The sequence below is a fragment of the Rhodamnia argentea genome, chromosome 10 (genome assembly GCF_020921035.1).
Source record: "Rhodamnia argentea isolate NSW1041297 chromosome 10, ASM2092103v1, whole genome shotgun sequence".
Lineage (NCBI taxonomy): Eukaryota > Viridiplantae > Streptophyta > Magnoliopsida > Myrtales > Myrtaceae > Rhodamnia > Rhodamnia argentea.
The window spans coordinates 10,862,433-10,883,665 of record NC_063159.1 but is presented as its reverse complement, the minus strand read 5'-3'; the positions used below and the strand labels follow the sequence as shown (position 1 = coordinate 10,883,665).

The 21,233-nt window shown below is 41.7% G+C and overlaps 3 protein-coding genes across 7 annotated transcripts; 2 read left to right on the top strand and 1 right to left on the bottom strand.

Moving 5' to 3' along the window:
* Positions 1-4,622: 4,622 nt before the first annotated feature.
* Positions 4,623-7,734, top strand: LOC115742611 (alpha-L-fucosidase 1-like). Its single transcript, XM_030677002.2, has 3 exons — positions 4,623-5,401; positions 5,469-5,708; positions 7,008-7,734. Exons 1-3 carry the CDS (start codon positions 4,656-4,658, stop codon positions 7,702-7,704), a joined length of 1,683 nt encoding a protein of 560 aa, XP_030532862.1. The 5' UTR covers positions 4,623-4,655; the 3' UTR covers positions 7,705-7,734.
* A 2,602-nt stretch (positions 7,735-10,336) lies between these two features.
* Positions 10,337-12,187, top strand: LOC115742612 (alpha-L-fucosidase 1-like). Its single transcript, XM_030677003.2, has 3 exons — positions 10,337-10,899; positions 10,974-11,213; positions 11,475-12,187. The coding sequence occupies exons 1-3, from the start codon at positions 10,352-10,354 to the stop codon at positions 12,172-12,174; spliced, it is 1,488 nt and encodes a 495-aa protein (XP_030532863.2). The 5' UTR covers positions 10,337-10,351; the 3' UTR covers positions 12,175-12,187.
* A 347-nt stretch (positions 12,188-12,534) lies between these two features.
* On the bottom strand, positions 12,535-18,885 carry LOC115742615 (cytochrome P450 704C1-like). Of its 5 annotated transcripts, none has more exons than XR_007196654.1 (6): positions 16,569-16,821; positions 14,643-14,858; positions 14,051-14,335; positions 13,645-13,976; positions 12,950-13,150; positions 12,682-12,820 (listed from the first exon to the last, which is right to left on the bottom strand). XR_007196654.1 is itself a non-coding variant. In XM_048271121.1 (5 exons), exons 1-5 carry the CDS (start codon positions 15,142-15,144, stop codon positions 12,641-12,643), a joined length of 1,098 nt encoding a protein of 365 aa, XP_048127078.1. In that variant the 5' UTR covers positions 15,145-15,890; the 3' UTR covers positions 12,535-12,640. The 5 variants fall into 5 exon arrangements, 1 of the variants encoding a protein (XP_048127078.1); XR_007196653.1 differs by lacking the exon at positions 16,569-16,821 and adding an exon at positions 14,929-15,890; XM_048271121.1 differs by lacking the exons at positions 13,645-13,976; positions 16,569-16,821 and adding an exon at positions 14,929-15,890 and having other exon boundaries at positions 12,535-12,820.
* Positions 18,886-21,233: the final 2,348 nt, after the last annotated feature.

The window sequence follows — 21,233 nt, the reverse complement described above, 5'->3', positions numbered from 1 at the left end:
ATTAGGGAATCGATACATTTCTTTGGTTTGTTATGGGCAAAATTAAAAGAGTTAAGAATGCGACATCTAGTGATTTTGGCTTAATTTATGGAAATGTATTTTTTGAGTAATATGACAAGGGTTCTAATTTCAAGGTTCTAATCATTCTAAAGCCATTCCAAACATGATCTTTCGGCTCCTTTTCAATCCTAGGATTTGATTTTTCCATCTCTGAAGGCGCTTGCTATAACCCCTCGATCAAGCATTGCTTAGAGTAATATCATCGTCAGCCATCGCAATAAAACCCTTAGTAGCTCACGTACCAATCTGTCTCGCTTTAATTGCGTCTCGGAGTAGTTCTCGGACCATGCAAGTCCGCTTATTCTCAGTCATTAAATCATACTAACCGCACATAAGATTCACGTGATCTAATGACAAACATCGCATGAATTTCCATACTCCAAAAGAATATCAGAAAAGTCATTGCGTCCCATGCGATTATCAATGCCCTCAATGAACAGCGTGTGCCTGATACCGACGCATTCGTTTTCCGGGTGCCAAGTACCATGAATTGCAAAATATCCATGGGCGGGGATGCCTCACTTTGTCTTCACCATTGGAACTTATGGAAAAGGTTACAGCAACAGCTCAACCAAACATCATAGCTGCATCTGTAAGGACTGAGGACACATGGGCATGGTCGCATGACTCGACTAAGGACAAAAGAAGGAAAAGCAAAAGCCAATTATTGTTGGAACTAGTTAGCCTATGACTGGGCTACATGTTTCGAATGCTACGTATAAGCCAAGCAATCCCACGTAACTACAAGGGTCCCTTTATTTCATTTAAAGAAAACTAATATCACATTTTTTGGTGCACATAAATATGAAAAGGAAAATTTCAAATAAAGGTCTGAAGTGCGTTTGTTTTCTCAAATAAGGATTTGAAGTGGACTTTATTTCAAATAAGAGCCTGAAGTGCTTCTTTTATTTCAAAAAAGGGTATGGCCGATAGGGGTGAGCAAACTGGACCGGACCGGATGGGTTCGTTCGGTCCTTGACGGTCCGGTCCCCAATTCCATGGTAGATGGGATCAAATCGGCCCACTCGGACCGAACCGCCTAAAGTATATATAATTATAAGTTAGGTTTAAGTCTGACGAGAATAATATTCTATGACTAGCAATTCATTACACAATTAGAAAAAAAAATTAATAAATTTTGAAGAACTAGTTAACATAATTTTCCTATCTTCCGCTCGATACTCACCCCTCTGCTCGCTCGGCTCTTGCATCTCGCTTTCGCAACGTAGCTCTGCTCGGCACTCGCTCCTCGCGCCTTCGTCTCTCCGCTCGCTCCTCTCGCAGTCCCATCTCTCGCTAGTTAGCATCGTCGCTCTACTAGCATCTTGCAACCACTAATGAGACCTACCGCGGCCACTAGAGTCATCAATTCATCGCTTCCTCTCCTCGTCTCCATCCTTGCTCGGTCACTTTGATCTTATATGATAGTAATATGATGGTCATGTGTATGTATTATTAGGTTGGATGGTTGAAATTGAAAGTTGTTAGTTTAGATCCAAAGATTATATTTCTATAAGCTGTTGGTGTTAGCGATCCCACTAGGACTGGACCACTGGTCTTGGTTCGGTCTCGTCCCGATCCGGTCTCTGGTCCCAAAAATTTGAGAACCCGGACTACAAGTCAAGTCCTCAATTCCATACGGGGACCGGACCAGCCCGGACCATGACACTCCTAATGGCCGAAAGGCATTCTAGTCATTTATTTTGTAAATTTTTTTTCTTTTTTCCTTTTTCTTTTGTCTTTTTCCCTCTTCCCTCCTTGGGCCACCGGCGGAGGTTGCCAGATTCGAGTGAGGGTCGCCCTCTCCTAGGCGGGTAAGAGCCTCCCTCTCGGGGTCGAGCAAGGGCCGCTCTAGCTCGACGCTTGGGGAGAGGGTTGCCCTCGTCGGGATCCGGCAAGGGCCGTCTGATGCCAGCGAGGGTTAACCTCATCCGATGCTTGGGGTGAGCGCTACTCTCGCCCCTTGCTGAGATATGGTGAGGGTCACTTGACGCCAATCAAGGCGGTGAGGCCGGCGATTGCCCGGGAGGGGAGGGGAAAAGATAAAGAAAAAAGAAAAGGAAAAGAGAAAAACATAAAAAGTAAAAAAGTAAATACTGAAAATGCCATTTGGTCAAACCCTTATTTGAAATAAAGAGGGTGTTTTAGGCCCTTATTTGAAATAAGATTCACTTCATATCATTATTTGAAAAAATGATGGTACTTCATGCCCTTATTTGAAATATTTCCAAAAGAAAATATTGGTACTTCTTAAAGTGTACGAAATTGCCACGTCACCTTTCCACTAACAAAATTCATGTTAAGTGTATTTTTATGTAACAAATGGGCCTTGAGATTTCTTTTTCTTTTTTCTGGTGAGAAGATTAGAAACCCACAAGTCAATTTGTGTTGATAAGCCTTACTCAAATACTAAACTCTTCTTCTTCTTTTTTTTTTTTTTTTTTGTAAAGTAGGGTATTTGGAAAATTGCCTCGTCTACTTGTGTTGGATAAGGCTTGGCTTGATGATCGTGAAACGGGATCTACCGCATTTAAACGCACTTGATAACTCAGCCATTCTATTGGGAATATGAATACTAAATTCATTTCATTGATTTTCTTATACTAAAAAATATGTTCCATACTGTTGAGCCAATTCCACAAACCCCACCACGTGGAGTATCCATCTTAAGATTTCCATGTTGTATTATCATTTAATTCGAGAGTAATTTGGTAATAAGTCAATGAGAATTGATTATGTAACGGTTCTTGAATCATTGCTAGATTAACAGCTTATTTTGAGACACAAAAAAAATTAATTAAAATTATGTGAGGTCCACTCTTTCAAGAATATGTGGCCGAAAACATATTATTATTCTCTGAGTCACCTAAAAAATGTTGTACTAGCAAAGCCCTAATTCTTTTTTAACCATGTGTTTATGGGGGTAATATCAATATGATTTTATCATAGGCTTAATCAGTTCCAAGGTGGGTTGATTCCACCCTGAAATAATTAACTGGATAGGATAGGGTTGGCTCCCAGTTTGCGAAACCTAGAACGTTCCCTATCCACCCTAGAACCAAACCGGATCTGGTTCGGTCCCCAAGTTGTCTCGAGAGTCGTGGATTTAATCCTCACTCCCATGACTAGTCAACAAAGTGCCTATCAGAGCACAGCTGCTCATCACGGCTCTTACTAGAGTATTAGCAATCAACCGAACCATAACGACAATTGACGCTCTAGATGTCCAAAAATAGTTCTTCCTCTTTGGGAGGTGGAAAGATGAATAAAACCTCAAAGTCCAAGGCACAATTACTAGTTTTTTAAAATGTTTTATTTTCTTTTTCTCAAAAGTTCTTAAATATATTGAAAGTTACTTAGTGTAAAATGAAATTACTAATAAGAAGAAAGTTACTAGTAAAGAAGAGATTACTCCTACAATAAAGCTCACTCCTACAATAAAGCTCAACATTTTGCCCTTGTTGACAAATAATATACTAGTAATATACTCTGAGTCGGTTTGATCTAGTTTCTCCTCAAGAACCGAGAGCCGAATCGATTCACGCGAAAAACACCTAGAACTGCCCTGTCCCATTTGGTTCCCTGGTTGGATTGTGACCGATGTATATCCCTAATTTATGGGAAAGAACAAAAAGAAGTGAGATAAAGAGTGATTTTCGCTTAAACATATTAATACAATTTATTTTCACAATCTGGATATTGTGGCATGATGAGCTACGATTTTTCAAGTGTTCCCTAACGAAACTTCTTTCTAGAGCAATTTTGCGGGAAAAGTACCCAAAAAATCCTAAATACATTGCATTAGTACCAATTAAATCCTAAAATTTTCAATTTAGTCATAAACATTATCGCATTAATAATAATTCCAGCCAATTACGGTTGAAAATTGCTAAGTGAGGGTCGTCCTCGTTGCCGTGCCAGCAGTGCACAACCATGGAAGAAAAAGAAGTTACCATGAAAAGATCTATGTTAACTGCATGATACGTGCAACGATGGATTCAAAAAGATGTTGCAGATGACATATGTCACAAATTCAGAACAATTTCGTGTATTTTTTTTTTTTAGAAAATTTCAATTAAGGGCATAAAGTACTTTTATTATCGTAAATAAAAATTTGAAGTGAATCACGTTTCAAATAAGAGTCTAAAATATCCTCATTATTTCAAAAAATGATCTCACCAATGGCATTTTCATCATTTCAATCCTTTATTTAAAAAAAATTTCAATATTTTATTGACAGATTGTGCATCGAAATAAGACCCAAAAGTTAAAAGTCGTTAAATTTGCTTTCTCTTTTTCTCCTGTTCATCCTATCTTTTTCCGGACTTGCCACATACAGCCCGGAGTAAAAAAGATGATGAGTAAATCATACCCCAAGCAAGCAAAGAAGGGAGTAGTGCAAGCAACACGACACCTGTTCTCCAGCCCGAAGCGCACTCACTTTACGACCTTTCTCCCGGGCTGCTTTTTGAAGCTTTGCGGCGAAGATCCAAAAATCAATGAACCCGTGAACGATAGCAACCTACCCAATACCAGAACCAGACGCGACGTCAACAGCAACTTGAGGCGCACTATTGAGAAAAAGCAAGCATCATATGCAACATTCCAAAATCGAAAAAACCAATTCACTCCCCAATCTTTTGATCCTCTTTTTGGCCTTGCTCAACCCCGAGAATCTCGACGCCCCGCCCACCTTCTGTTCTGTCCCCTGGCTCATCCGCTCATTACATTCGCCTATATTAGTCCCCACGTTAATCGTCACGAAGCAGAGACCAAACACACTTTGTCCGATCATGGTCGAGCTTCCACCTTCTTCGCGTCTAACCACATTAGTCTTCCTCTTGTCGTTCGCATTGGCCGTTTCCACGAGAGAGCGAGTCCCGACTCCCCCGTTGCCAATCCTCCCTCTACCCTCCTACTCGCAGCTCAAATGGCAGCAGAGGGAGATCATCATGTTCCTCCACTTCGGCGTCAACACCTTCACCAACTCCGAGTGGGGGACCGGGCACGAGGACCCGGATGTGTTCAACCCGGTCGGCCTCGACGCGAACCAGTGGGCGAGTGCGGCCGCGGACGCCGGGATCTCGCTCATGATCTTGACTGCTAAGCACCACGACGGGTTCTGCTTGTGGCCGTCCAAGTACACCGATCATTCCGTGGAGAGCAGCCGTTGGAAAGGCGGGAAAGGGGACGTGGTTCAAGAGTTTGTGGATGCGGCCAAGGCTCGTGGGCTCGATGCCGGGCTGTACTTGTCCCCATGGGATAGGCACGAACCTAGATATGGCGACAGTTTGGAGTACAATGAGTATTACCTGGCGCAACTGCAAGAGCTTCTCACCAAGTAAGATCGAAAACAATGCATGCCGTGATTTTCTTTCTTGGTCTGAATTGGTGTTGTGTGGGCTTAGGTATGGGGACGTGAGGGAGATATGGTTCGACGGAGCGAAGGGTTCGGACGCGCCAAACATGACGTATTACTTCACGGATTGGTTCTCCATGGTGAAGGAATTGCAGAGCTCGATCAACATATTCTCAGACGCAGGTCCTGATGTGAGATGGGTTGGGAATGAAAAAGGATTTGCAGGGACCACCTGTTGGGCCACCATTAACAGGACCTCTCTCTCCATTGGGAATGCCAGCCTTGAAGGGTAAGCCCTATCCCATCCGTGTTGTCTTGTGCGTGAAGCTTCCCTTCCATTATCTTTCCCCCGGTTTTCCCTTAGACGCTGCATGTACGTACGCCGAAAATCAACCGCGACACCTGATTCAGACCAGGTGCGGCGGCATTGGACGTCATAACAGTCGAGGAGAAGGGCCGGTTTCCCCGCTTTGGTCATAGTCGGCCTGATTTCGGCCCGTCCGAGGCGGATTCGCAATCATGTTCCTTGAAGAAGAAGTGAAGAAATTATTGAACTGGGTCGATTCATAATTGCTCATGAGAAATGCATGGCTATATAACTTGCTGCCCTAGTCGGTGGGTCAATTTAAAATTGCTGGTGAGATATGAATGCTTATATAACTCGCCAGATTCAGATTAACAAGGTACAGACATGGAGTTTAATATTACGAACAAAGTGGGTGTAGAGTAGAGAGAGGCATAATGGAGTGACAACTGGGCATAATCGAAGACCAAACTTGGTTCTAGTACCACAGTCTGGTGTCTTAGGTCACCCACAAGCAGACCTGCTGCTCTGCAAATTTGTTGGGTTTGTTCCATAACTATCAATTTAGGGGTGTTAGATCCAAACCGAAACCGAAACCCAACAGTATCGAAATTTTGTACATTTTCGATTTGGTTAGGCTCGAGTTTCAGTTTAGATTATGAAAAAATAACCATTCTATTTTTCGGTTTGGATTATTTCGGTTTGGCTAATCGAACCATAACCAAAATTCTTAACAAAAACTAAACGTCCAACTTAAAATCTCTCTTCTTTCTCAACCCTCCCGAAATGGCCCTCAACCTCTTACCACCCCCAAAAAAAAAATGGCCCTGAACCCTAATCTTCGGCTCTCTACTCCGTTCGAAAAACCCAAAACGAAAGTTCAGTTCGAGTTGCAATTCGGTTCCATTCAGCTGCTCACCCTAACGGTTCGATTCTAGTTTTGAGAAGCAAATTCAAACATCTGTGACAAAAAATATTTATATTTGATGATTTTCCCTTTTTGTATACTTTGACAAACGATGATAGGTTAGGCTAATAAGGTCTCGATTCCTCATTTTGATTTTCGAGGAAACGTAAACTTAGCTAAAGTTAAAGCAGGAAATCATCCAGCTATCAAACAAAAGTAGGAGCTTGCTCGCTCGCCCGCTCGTTTTTGGAACTATAAATTCGTCCAGTTCTACACATTCGGATAAGATAAGCTCGATCCTAGTGACTTTTCTTGTTCCTTTCCTTTCACTTTACTCAAAAGGCTGATGGATTCCGATTCTATTGTTGATTGTCTAGGTATCTGAACACCGGCGATCCAAGAGGGACCGATTACCTGCCACCAGAATGCGACGTCTCGATCAGAGAAGGATGGTTCTGGCACAAGTCGCAGTCCCCGAAAGAGCTAAGCAAACTGCTCCAAATATACTACAACTCGGTGGGACGAAATTGCGTGCTGCTCCTCAACGTGCCGCCTAACACGACAGGCCTCGTATCCGAGACCGATGTCCACAGATTGAAGGAGCTGAGGAACGCACTGGACACCATTTTCTCTGTCAATTTGGCGGAGAAGTGCTCCACGAAAGCAAGCAGCCGAAGAGGAGGCAAGGACGGCGGGTTTGGGCCGGAGAATGTGCTGGACGGCGACCACTTGTGGACCTACTGGGCTCCGGCGGATGAAGACGATGGTGGTGAGGCGGACCACTGGATTGAGATGAGGGGGACGGACGGAGGGCTCAGATTCAACGTGGTCAGGATCCAAGAAGCGGTGGGGCTTGGTCAACGCATCAAACGGCACGAGGTCTACGTTGATGGCAAGAAGATAGCTCAAGGGACCACGGTGGGGCACAAGAGGCTTCACAGGCTCAAAGGAGGTGTGGTCCAAGGTAGTGTGGTGAGGGTCAGGATCACTGAATCGAAGGGCTTGCCTCTCGTTTCTTCCATTGGCCTGCATCTTGACCCCTTCTGGCAACCCAAGGACGGGAAGTGGCTCTAATGAAAAGGTCCCTTTAGCTTAGCAGACACACCACCATAAATAAAAAGGAAAATGTAAAAGCGAGAAGGAGAAATCTAATATTCTTCAACAGAATATCTTTCAATATATATTACAAATACGAAGGATGCATTTTTTTTTTCTAGAATAGCCGAATAGTTTCGATTCATTTCTCGTGGTCTTGAGTAATATGTTGGAGGTGTTGCAACATGGCGCCATGCCTTGACGCGCGATTTACGGCACACATGCCTGTTATCCAATATGATGTCATATATCAGTCACCAAGTCTGCGCAGTTTCATGAGGTGCATGCATCTCACGAAGGTGTGATTAAGATCTCCATTGGTTTAGCAATCTATAATTAAGCAGCAACGCCATAACTAAAAGCTCTTGTTGGAGATTAGACTTCTCGAACTGATTTCACGCCTTCCTCCTCCTACTAAGCACTTGTAATCAGAAGAATTTGTCGAGAAAAATTATCTTGCGGAAATTACTATAGAAGTTCTCAACCTATTGTACTTATGCCAATTCAATCTTAAATATTTTCATGTTTGCTAATTAAGTCCATCCAGCCAATTTAGCAGAAAATCATTGACGATGATGTTGGCCATTCTACATGGCGCGTTTGGCGCTAACAATATTAATAATTTTTTAATTTTTTCTTTTCTTCTCTCTTTTTTTTTTTTTTTTTTTTGTTTTGGGGGGGCTGAGGGCAAGGGCCGCTGGCTAACCCTCACCAATGGCAGCCGTCACCCCACTGTTGTTGGACCTTTTCGACAATGGTGGGGCAGCAGTGGCCATTTTGTGCTCTTTCCTCTCTTTTTTAAATGTTTTCTAATATAACTAATATTTGTATTGAAAAAACAAGATTAGGACTAAAAAGACGACGTTTTGACCTTATCTTTCATGTTTTAGCCACGTCAGCTACGTAGAAAAGAAAATAATTAAAAAATCACATCAGATTTTTTCGTTAGCCAAGTTGAACATAGTTAATATGACTTATTAATTGTACTTTTTTTAAAAAAAATTAGGACTCAATTGCACTTTTGTAACAAGTTTTAGGGTTCCCAATGCACTTATCCCAAAAAAATGAGCACGTACCAACTTTAGAGTCCTCAATATGGCAATTGCCAATATGTCAATCGACTCGGCCTCGGGAAATGAGATCCTCTTTTTGATGGATGGACATTCAGGGTATAACTAGACATTTATAGTTGAAGAAGATGTACTGGTGACAACATTCAGATGTCCGGGAACTATCGACACGTTTGAATGGGCAACGATGCCATTTGGATTAAAGAATGCCATGGCCTTTTATCAACATGCAATGAGTTTCATCTTCTATGATGTAATTGGCAAGTTCATGGAAGTCTATGTCGACAATGTCATCATTAAATCTGACGAGGTAGGCCATTAAAACTATGTTTGTTGGCAACCTATACAACAATCTAAAGAGTATGAACATTTGATGACATCGCTTTCAATTACATTAATGATGACGCACGACTTTTTAAAATAATTTTCATTCTATTCAATTCTTTTAAAAGGGGACTTATGTTAACACAAAAACATGACCAAATGGACCTTTATCAAGCAATGAATTTCATCTTCTACGACATAATTGGCGAGTTCATGAAGGTCTACGTCGACGATATCATCATCAAACCTAACGAGGTAGGCCACTAAAACTGTTTTTGTTGGCAACCTATCCAACAATCTAAAGTACAAAATGAAAAGGTATGAACATTAGATGACGTCACTTCTCATTACAAAGTTAATGACGGCACACCAAATATTTAAAAGAATTTTCATTTTATTCAATTCTTATAAAAGGAGACATGCGTTAACACACACACAAAAAAAATGACCAAATGTTAGGTCATTAGTCGATAAGTTTAAGTTTAGTTGACGAGGTTATCAATAGCAAACATCAAGTTATGGCTAAGTGTAGAAGCAGAAGAATTGATGAGTATATGCCAACTCAGTTGACTGGAATAGAGATGAAACATCGACGTAAAATGTAACTATGAGAAAGCGAAACCGATAAGATCGAACGTCGAGCTGTTTATAGATAAATGTCGCTAAATAATATGAGCCACGTTTGGCACATGTAATTGTTTGTATATCATCATTGACAGTGTGTTATAAATACATTTAAGTTTACCATTTGTAAAGGTTCGATCGACCAATCAAAGAACGTATATTGTTTTTGAATTTTTTTTAGCAAGTTTTTGCATATGTAAGCTTCTTGTCATATGTGGATTGAAATGATTTTCATTTGAGAGAAATTTTCACTTTTATGGTGGAACTGCTGCTGTTTTTCAAGTGTCCCCAAATTAAAATTACTTCAAGGGAAATTTTCCAATTTTTCAATTGACCCGTGAATGATAGCAACCGACAAAATCCAAAACCAAACGTGACGACAACAACATGAGTCGCACTAATGCGAAACTATCGAAAGCAACACGTGATTGAAAATCAATTCACCCCGTCATCTTTTTTGCTTCTCTTTTGGCCCGGACTCAATCCAGAGAATCTCGACCCGCAACTTCTGTCCGGTTCCCTAACTCGATCTCTCTTCTTCCCAATTCACTACGGGCCTATATAGTAATAGTACCGACATTAATCGTCACAAAGCACAATTGTCGATCATGGTTAAGCTTCCACATGCTTTGTCCCTAACCACATTAGTCTCTCACTTGTTGTTCACGCTGGCCATTTCGACGAGAGAGCGAGTCCCTACTCCCCCATTGCCAATTCTCCCTCTACCCTCCTACTCCCAGCTCAAATGGCAACAGAGACAGATCATCATGTTCCTCCACTTCGGCGTCAACACTTTCACCGGCCTCGAGCGGGGGACTGGACTTGAGGACCCGGCTATATTTAACCCGGTCAGCCTCAACACAAGCCAGTGGGTGAGCGCGGCCGTGGACGCCGGGATTTCGCTCATGATCTTGACTGCTAAGCACCACGACGGGTTCTGCTTGTGGCCTTCTAAGTACACCGATCACTCCGTGGAGAGCAGCCGTTGGAAAGGCGGGAAAGGGGACGTGGTTCGAGAGTTTGTGGATGCGGCTAAGGCTCGCGGGGTCGATGCCGGGCTGTACTTGTCCCCATGGGATAGGCACGAGCCTAGATATGGACAAAATTTGAAGTACAATGAGTATTACTTAGCACAACTACAAGAGCTTCTCACCAAGTAAGATCAAGAATATGATGACGCATGCGAGCCGCAATTTGTCATTTGAATTTTTGTGTTATGTGGGGCCTTAGGTATGGGAGTATGAGGGAGATATGGTTCGACGGATTCAAGAATGCAAGTGCGGTGAACATGACGTATTACTTCACGGAGTGGTTCTCCATGGTGAAGGAACTGCAGAGCTCGATCAACATATTTTCAGACGCAGGTCCGGATGTGAGGTGGGTTGGGAATGAGGATGGATTTGCAGGGACTACTTGTAGGGCCACCATTAACAAGTCCTCTCTCTCCATTGGGAATGCCAGCATTGAAGGGTAACCCCCTTATGTTATTATCCTCTCATGATCTTTCGAGGAACCTAACCGGGAATAGTCTGAATTAAACTGAGCTAATCTAAAGTAGGAAATCATCAAGTTATCAAAAGTAAGGGGTCGAAAGACTATTAATTAGTCCAGTTCTATCACATCAGGATAAGAGAAGCTCCTAATGATCTTCCTTGTACTGCCCTTTCACTTTACATTTTTTTTTAATTAGGAAAAAGCTGGTGGATTTCGATTCTTTTGTTGATTGGCCAGGTATCTAAACATCGGTGATCCGAGAAGGACTGATTATCTGCCGGCAGAATGTGACCTCTCAATTAGAGAAGGATGGTTTTGGCACAAGTCGCAATCCCCCAAAAAGCTAAGCAAACTGCTCCAAATATATTACAAGTCGGTGGGACGAAATTGCGTGCTCCTTCTCAACGTGCCACCAAACACGACAGGCCTCGTATCAGAGACAGATGTGCACAGATTGAAGGAGTTGAGGAATGCGTTGGACACCATTTTCTCAGTCAATTTAGCGGAGAAGTGCTCCATGAAAGCAAGCAGCCGAAGAGGAGGCAAGGACGGCGGGTTTGGGCCGGAGAATGTGCTGGACGGCGACCACTTGTGGACCTATTGGGCTCCGGGGGATGAAGAAGATGCTGGTGAGGTGGACCAATGGATTGAGATGAGGGGGACGGACGGAGGGCTCAGATTCAACGTGGTCAGGATCCAAGAAGCAGTGGGGCTTGGTCAACGCATCAAACGGCACGAGATCTACGTGGATGGCAAGAAGATAGTTCAAGGAACCACCGTGGGGTACAAGAGGCTTCACAGGCTCAAAGGAGGTGTGGTCCACGGTAGTGTGGTGAGGGTCAGGATCACCGAATCAAAGGGTTTGCCTCTCATCTCTTCCATTGGCCTGCATCTTGACCCCTTTTGGCAACCCAAGGACAGGAAGTCGCTTGACTGACCAGGTCCCTTGGCCCAGCACACACGTGATCAATAAAACAGAAAATGTAAGGTGCCCTCTTTTTCTCCAAAGCTGAAAAATGAAAAAGCATGAAGAAAGAATGGAAATTCCAAACCTTGTAGCACTAGCATCATCGTCTGGTACAACAAGGTCCCTCACATTGGAAGACCTATTGAGACATGTGAGTTGCTCCTCTCCTTGCTTACCACGTGACATCGTAGGAAGCAAGATGTCATACTACTATATAACTGAGGAGCTAACTCAGTCACCATACTACACTGTCAGACATCTCAAAACTTTTATTTGAATGTTACTCACGTAACAAGATGAAGTAGGTATTCGATTTCATACAAAGGACAGAGCAGTACCGTTAGCTGGAATTATAAATTTATGAAGCAAAGGTTTCCAAGCAATACATACACACACGAGAAAGGGATCAACGGGCGAAAAACGAACATAATTATTTTCAGAACCTAGGAAGTGCGCGCAAGTGAAGCCCCTGATCCATGTGAAGGGTGAACATAGTCCAATATGTCGCGTCCTTCTCATCGACAAGCCTGAACTTGAAAAAGTGCACCAGAAGAGCAGCCAAGATCTTCATCTGTCTGTAAGCAAACTCTTTACCCAAGCAAATCCTGGGCCCGGCCTGATAGAGTGCAAGCATTTCAAGTTTTAAAGTTCAAAACGGGAATGGTAATTTGTTCTTCAACTTAAGATCGACACTGGGAACACAGTGAACTTCCAAGCAATCTCAAACTCAAAATAATTCAATAACCTGGAATGCAGTGAACTTGAAAGGACTTTCTGGTCGGAAGACTTCGTCATCCAGCCATCGCTCGGGAAGAAACGTCTCTGCAGCGTCTCCCGATATGTAGGTCGTCCTTCCCATGGCATAAGTCAGGTAGTTGACACCATCTCCCTTCTTGACTCTGAAGCCATCAGGTAGAATATCATCCTCTGACGCACACTTGCCATCCTACATTGCTAAAAGCAAGTAAGGCCCAGAGTTTGAACTAAAATAACAACTATACGAGGATGCTATGTCATAATTCATTTCTGACTGTATCATTAATGCATGAGAACGGGACATCAATGGAAAAATCTGTTTTCACAGATTACCATGGTCAATAAATTAAGAGACGCAAATCAGGCGAAGGTCACATAAAGATAAAAATGTAATCCCTTCCACTCTGCATTTCCCGACTTAAGTTTCTGTTATATCGCTCACTTCCTAGCTGGATGAGGAAAAGAGTGTAGAGTATGGACCTGACTCTTTTCTAAGGCAGTTATATAACTCTGGGTCTAAGCCTTCTAACCAACCTATCAAGTGTCGGTCATCAGCTGTTGCATGGAAGATTAGTGAGAAAAAAAGGAGCAAAAAGGAAGCAGCCAATAATTCTACTCTCATTAACTAAGGAATGCCAGCATTCCAGTTGCCAGATTTTCACAGGGGAACCAACCACATCTTCCCACTGGTACAGCTGGGTATAGTCTGAGAGTCTCAGAGCTGCGTGCAGATAGTGCATCCTGTCTAAGGCCTCTTCCGTTATCAAATCCGCAAATTCCTCAGCAGAGGTATTATCCTCCGATCCCGTTGCCCTTCTTACATCATGGGCAACCTTATCTTGAAGGTAAGGGTATTTGCAGAGAAAGTAAAAGAACCAAGTGAGAGTGTTGGCAGATGTATCCCGACCAGCGATGATAAAATTGAGAGTTATATCCCTCAAGTATTTATCAGTCATTTTCTCGGGGTCATTCTCACTCTCAATCAAAAATCTTGACAATATGTCTTCTTTACCACTCTGCAGCCAGAAACAAATCTATTAATTAATAGCGGGGAGAACAGATGATTGACAATTAACAGAAGTGTACTCACATCAATCATTCCAGTTTTCATCTGCTCCTTCTTGAGGCGGATTAATTCAAAGATGAAGTTGTCAATAGTTTTGAGATTTCGCTTAAGAGAAGCTTCCAGACCAACATTTAAGAACCTTTTGACTTTCCACAGGATATCGGCATAACACCAGTACACAATACCATTAGAATCATCGAAAGCCTTGGTAAAACTGTTCCCAGAATCATTTGGGCCAGATAAAGTATAAAGTTCCACTCCGAATCCAACCTTGAATATCGAGTCTAAAGTTGATTTCATCAGCAAATCCTGCCAACAAAAAGGAATTGGAAAAGAAAAGAGAAACTGTCTGAGTGATTTCCATGGACATGGTTTGTTCATCAACTTCAAGAAATCATTGATTTAAATTTGGCTGAATGGACAGACATAAAAGAATAAGCACAACAATTTATGTGAGAAACTATCTCAATTCTATGCGTGTATGCTTTTCCTATCTGCAACATGCAATTGGGGACATTTTTTAGATATGGTATTCCTCAAGAGATCATCATCAACGAGATTTTTAACAATCATGACATCAGTACCCTAAAATCTGTAGTTTATACATGCACAAAACCTGCATGTCTACTATTTGCTTTGCTCCTGCTGCTGCCGAGATCTTCATGATTAATTTAACAGCATTTCTCCGGAATATTGAAGTACCAAAGTCTTTCAAAACTTTTGTCGAGAACTCAAAGCTTGCAAGGTTTCGTTGGTGGCGCCATTTTTCTCCATCCACAGCAAAAATTCCATCACCAAATAGATATCTCATGATTCTATAATTGTATTCCCCCTGAAATGGCAAAGGAGCTGTCAGAACGAGAGCAATGATCAATCTAACAGATGATAAAGACTTTCAGTACCTTGCCATAATTAGAGAAGTTAGTTTTCAGAATGTACTCAATATTCACTGGATCAGCAGTGTAAATTTCACTGTGTGTTGGCACAATCATCCTGTAAGTGCTGTATCTCCGTGCAAGCAATGTTTGGTAATCGAAGAGATGGTTGAAGTGTATTAGTTGATTAAAGATTGGACCCGCGACTGGAGGCCTTTGATTGTTTGACAATAACTCTCTCATGTAGATGAATGAATATGTAACTACAAATATCAACACAAGAAGAAGACATCCTCCAAGCACAGCTAAAACAAAATTAGCTGCCTGGAGTAGTCCAGCAACAAGGAAGAAGATGACAAACAAGATAGAGAGCACGAATCATGACAACTGCCGAATGGTGATCCTGTAAAAGAAAGATGCGCGATTTACCAAAAGCTTTTAACCATCATTTATACTGCTTAATCAGGTTTTTTTTTGTACCTCCATGGTGTCCTGAGCAAAAGGGAAATGTCATTTTCTCATCCCATCATTGTTATCTTTTCTGTGAAGGACCTGAAAACTTGACAGCAGATAATTTTTTCATGTAGCGATACAACTTTCTGCCATTTCAGACCCCAACTTTGTTCTATTCAAAGCAATTGTGTATCCGTTTAAACATTAAAGACAAAGAAAAGCTTTTTCTATTGATAGGGAATGTGGACCTTTTTGGATCAACATCAGGTATTCTATTCTAAAGTCCACATGATATACTCCACCGTTTCCCACACATCCACATTTATCATATTTAAAGCCCAAACATCATAAAGAAATTGATTTTGGGGGAATGAAATGGTTGGTTTAGTGCAAAATCATCATTTATGCTGATCCCTCCAACTGGATAAGACCCACAAAACTATGCCTTATTTTTCAGCCCAAGGAAAAGATGGAATTAAGTTTTGCTTACAGCTTGATTGTTTCAGCTTAATTAAAACCAATAAATAATTTTTTGTTTTCCCAACAAAATTCAATTGTTGAATTTCAAAAAGTTGTGAAAATATTATATGCGAATCTACATATCAATATATGCATTTTGTGATAAGTTTCAAATGCTTTGGATTTTTATGAAAGTCAAAGCAAGTGAACCACAAAACTTCGATTAAACATAATAAAAATCAGTAAAACTCAATCTGGACGGACCCAATAATCAAATTTAATTGATCCAAAAGAACACATAGATAAAAGGATGGCTATGGTCGACAGTGAACACTGCACTGGAAATGCATCTTGATTCAATAGTTGAAACTTCTATTGAGTGCCTGGAGGCTGGGACAAACTCAAACCAAGACGAGCCAGTAATAGAGTGGAAAGGACTATGATATGCTCTTACAATCTAGAAAAGTGCAAGGCTTCTACAGAAACAAGAATAGAAGTATTTTCCAATTAATGTTAGCCACTAAGAAATGATGATATAAGTTAGAAAAGCCCCAGTCAATTTCAGGTTACTTTACGGTCTTGATCTCTGTCTGATCAGCAAAATCTTGATGAATCATTGGGTTTGCAACTACCACAAGCCCAAGAAACATGAAATTAATGGGAGGACAAACAAAAATCTAGATTTTGTGGCGAAACTAGTAAGCACAAACATATATCTGTAACAAAGTAAAGCTACCGCAGAAAAGAGAATATACCTCGAAAGTCTTTGTATTTCTTAATTGATGCTTTGAAGCATCTTAGTTGTTAGTTCTGAGTCTTCTAAAAAATGCTAAATCTATGAAAACAAAGACCTTCCAACTCATATTTACAGGAGTTTCCCAGAAACTAATGGCATTTCTGAAGTCCTGGAAAAGCTTCTGTTGTCCTGACATTTGAGTAAGGCAGAGGAACAGAAGAGTCGTCTTGATCTTTAGAGAACACGCATCCAGCTGTCACTTAAACAATCCACGTATACATCAGCATTGATCACATAGACAAGTCAAAACAAAGAGCAATTCCTCCATCCTCACTTCAGATGATCCTCTCACTGAGAATTCATGAACAATCCCATCAATTTCTATCATGCTTTGTCCAGGAACTTCTTTCCTTATTTGTCTCCCTTTCATGAGCGACTTAATGACCTTTAAATCCTTGATTCTACCAGCTTTGGCATACATATCTCGCAAGCTCACATAGAATACATGGTTCAGAGGATCCAAAACAATTAAGTACTTTGCCACCCTTTCTCCTAACTCAACATTACCATGCATTTGACAGGCAGCAAGCAGTGCACCCCAAACAAACACATCAGGCTCCATGGGCATCTTTTCGATGAGACATTCAGCCTCTTCAAAAAGTCCTGCTCTGCCAAGCATATCGACCATGCAAGCATAGTGATAAACCTGAGGCTCCATTGAGTAAACACTGTTCATCACATAAAAATACCAGCGGCCTTTCTGGACCAAACCTGAATGGGCACAAGCAGACAAAAGCGCAACAAAGGTCACATGGTTGGGTTTCATTCCTAATTTTTCCATCTCTTCGAAAAGACTAGAAGCCTCTTCACTTGATCCATGAAGTGCAAACACAGATATCATAGCCGTACATGCCAAGCTGTCCTTATTGGGCATTTTCCTAAAGATCTCAAGTGCTCTATCCACAGCTCCGCATTTACCATACATATCAATTAAAGCTGTTTGAATTACCACGTCACACTCTATGCCACTTCTACTCAAGTAGGTATGCACCCGTTCCCCATGATCAAGCGCACCAAGAGAAGCACAAGCTGAGAGGATGCTTGCTATGGTAATCTTATCGGGCTTAACAACAACACCGCCAGCACTTTGCATTTCATGGAAATATTGCAAAGCCTCCTTCGGCCTACCCCCTTGAGCAAAACCTGTAATGATCGAATTCCAAGTTACAATATTCCTTTGCTCCATCCTCCTATATAGGTCCAACGCCGCATCCAGATTTCCACTTCTCAAATACCCCATAATCATCGAGTTCCACGAAACAACATCCTTGTCCAACATTTCATCGAACAACTTGCGAGCACTGTGTGAGAGACAACACCGCGCAGAATACATAGAAATCATGGAATTGTTAATGTAAATATCACAACCAAATCCAAACTTTACGACTTGGCCATGAATGGCCTGTCCTGTGTCAGTGTCAACTCGACTTGCACACTCCTTCAAAAGGAACGGAAAAGTGAGGCAATCAGGTGAAATGCCATCGACAAGCATCCGGTTATACAAACCAAGAGAACGACAGGACCCAAGCTCCCTGTTGTGGGCGTCTATCTTAGACGAATAAGCTCTAATCATGATGTTGTAGATATAGAGATTCGGATTATTTATGCACCTAAAAACAGAGGTGGCATAGCTAAGAGAGCCAGAAGGAGAAAGAGCACAGAAGAAGAGGAGGCGAGTGATGAGGGAACGAGCTTCGTGGCTGGGAATGTATGGTGATTTGGTTAGCTGGGCATGGATTTGTTTGAGCTCTCTCATGTTCTTGCATTCGTCGATCAGCCGGGAGATTGCAGTCGTGAAACCCGGCCATCGGAGTTCAAGCATCTGCACCCCTTACCACCGCGGAAAAATGAAAATCACGAGACACCCACGGGGAGCTGCTTCCTTATCGAGCCATTTGAGGTATCGTTGACGAGTCGGAGGACATCGAGAATCTTGTCTGTGCAACACTGGAAGCATTTCGGAGAAGGCTCCATTTCTTCGGAAAAGGTCCTCCAATGTCCAACGACCGTGTCTTCATCCGCCTCTCTGCTTTCTACACCATACGTCATCATGTTAACCGATGTAATGAGAGTACCAACGCATTTCCATCTTCACAATTTGGACATTGATCATAGATCAACTCAGCATTAAAGCTGGCCGTACCCGTCTGGTCTTTTTACACGAGTTACAGGAGAAAATCTAGGCATCTTCCAAAAGTGTTGCATTCAGATAGTTCGTTTAGCTGAATTAGCCTCGATCCTGTCAAGGTGTTATTCTATAAGCGCAGCCCAAAAGCTGAAACGACACAAGATGGCTGTAGTTACAGTTTAAGGATACAAGAGAATTAAATTGTCCTCCGTAATTTCAGTCTTTCTCATTATTGTTAATAGCTGTTAATTAGTTGAGATTTTCTAGCTGTCAATTAGTTGATATTTACTATAAATATCTTAGAATTACAACAATGAAAATCATCCTAAAAAATATCCTCTCAAACTCATCTTTTATGGTATCAGAGCACTCTGCTCCTAAGAGCCCTCTCTAATTTTTTTTTTTTTTAACTTGTTTTTCTGTCTTCTTTTACCTTAGCCATGGCTACCAAAGATTCTGCTTCTAAAACAATTCTCCCCAAAATTCCTGCAGCCACTTCAACCGAAATTCCTACGGTCACTTCAATCGGACTTATTGTAATCTCAACCGGTGTGCAACTTCCCATGAAGCTAACTTTCACTAACTACGATTCTTGACGGGCTCAATTTATGTCCTTACTAGTCAAATATGACCTTAAAGGATTCATCGACGGAACGCGCCCTTGCCCACCGGAAGAAATTACTCGCCGCAATCAAACAATCCCGAATGCCGCCCACCTTCATTGGATTAGACAAGACCAACTCTTGCTCAACAGGATTTTTGCTTCTACTTCTGAAGCCATCATTCCTCTTATTGCCTCTTGTACAACATCGCAAAATGCACGGAACAAACTTGCAACACTTTACGCAAGCAAATCTCGATCCCGCGTCATGCATCTCAAGGATCAATTATCAACGGTTAAACACAACTCTCGTTCCATTTCTAATTTTTTATAGCAACTAAAATCTATTGCGGATGAGTTGGCAATGATTGATTCACCTCTCCATGATGATGACCTTGTCATCCATGCTCTTCGAAGATTAGGATCGGAATATCGGGAAATCGCAGCAGCGATTCATGCTCATGAAAACACAATCACTTTCGAGGAACTTTACGAAAAATTAGTCGCCCATGAAATGTCCCTTCAACATGAAGAAACGACAGCTGAAGTCTTGTCGGTAACAGCCAATTTTTCCATTCGAAACAATCGAGTTCCGAGAGTCCTATCCCAATGGAACTCTAACCGTTATGGACAGCTTGCTTGAGACTCCAGAAATTCCCTTGACGCTCGTAATTCAAACCGGCGAAGAGATCACAGAAGCAGTGAGTCACGGTCTCCACAAGACAACAGCTCCAAGCTCGTTTGTCAATATTGGGATCGTGTGGGCCACTCTGCCAAAAATTATTTCCGCATTCGAGGCGCAATCTATGCTCCAGTTGCAAATGTTGGCCTAAGTTCAACCCGAGAAGAGGGTTGGTTGATTGATTCGGTAGACTCACATCATATTACAAGTGATCTCGCTAATTTATCTTTGCATAGCGAGTTTGAAGGCCCGGATGAGATATTCATTAGCGATGGCTCGGGTTTGAGTATCACTCACATCGGTTCTACAACATTAAATTACCCGCATACTTCCTTCCAATTGTCTAATGTTTTACACACTCCTTACATAACCAAAAATTTAATTTTGGTTTCGCAATTCTGTCGTACTAACTGAGCCTCGATTGAATTTTTTGCCACTCATTTTTTGGTGAAGGAACTTCGCACGGGGGTGACACTACTTCGAGGGGAACTTAGAGATGACATTTATCGGATGCCGCCATCCTCTTGGTAGCCATATGTCTCACACACGGCCTTGGTTAGTAAGTGGACACGAGCAACTACGTGGCACGTTCGTTTAGGTCATCCATCTATCGATATTTTACATCATACCATTAAGCATTTTTCACTTCCGTCATTAAATGAGTCCAGTCTAGGAAATAAGTTACCATGTGACTCTTGTTGTTGCAATAAAAGTTATAAACTACCATTTCATTCTTCAACTTTAGAAGGTAGACATCCATTTGACTTATTGTTCATTGGGGTCCAGTGTCTATTTTATCTATTGATGATTTCCGTTATTATGTTATTTTTATTGACCAGTTCACTCGTTATGTTTGGTTTTATCCTATTCACAACAAATCCAATGTTGCCCCTATTTTTTAACAATTCAAAACACTGCTCCAAAAATAATTTCAAGAGAAAATAAGAACTATTTATTCTGATGAGGGCGGAAAATTCATTCAGCTCAAACCATTTTTAGCAAAACACGGAATTTCACGCCTAACCACTCCTTCATACACCCAACAGCATAATAGCATCGCCGAAAGGCGTCACCATCACATTGTCGAAATTGGATTAACCCTACTACACAAAGCTGGCCTACCTCCCACCTTTTGGACTCATGCCTTCCAAACCGCCACATATCTCACAAATCGTCTACCACGGATATTCTTAATCTTAAGTCTCTATATCAC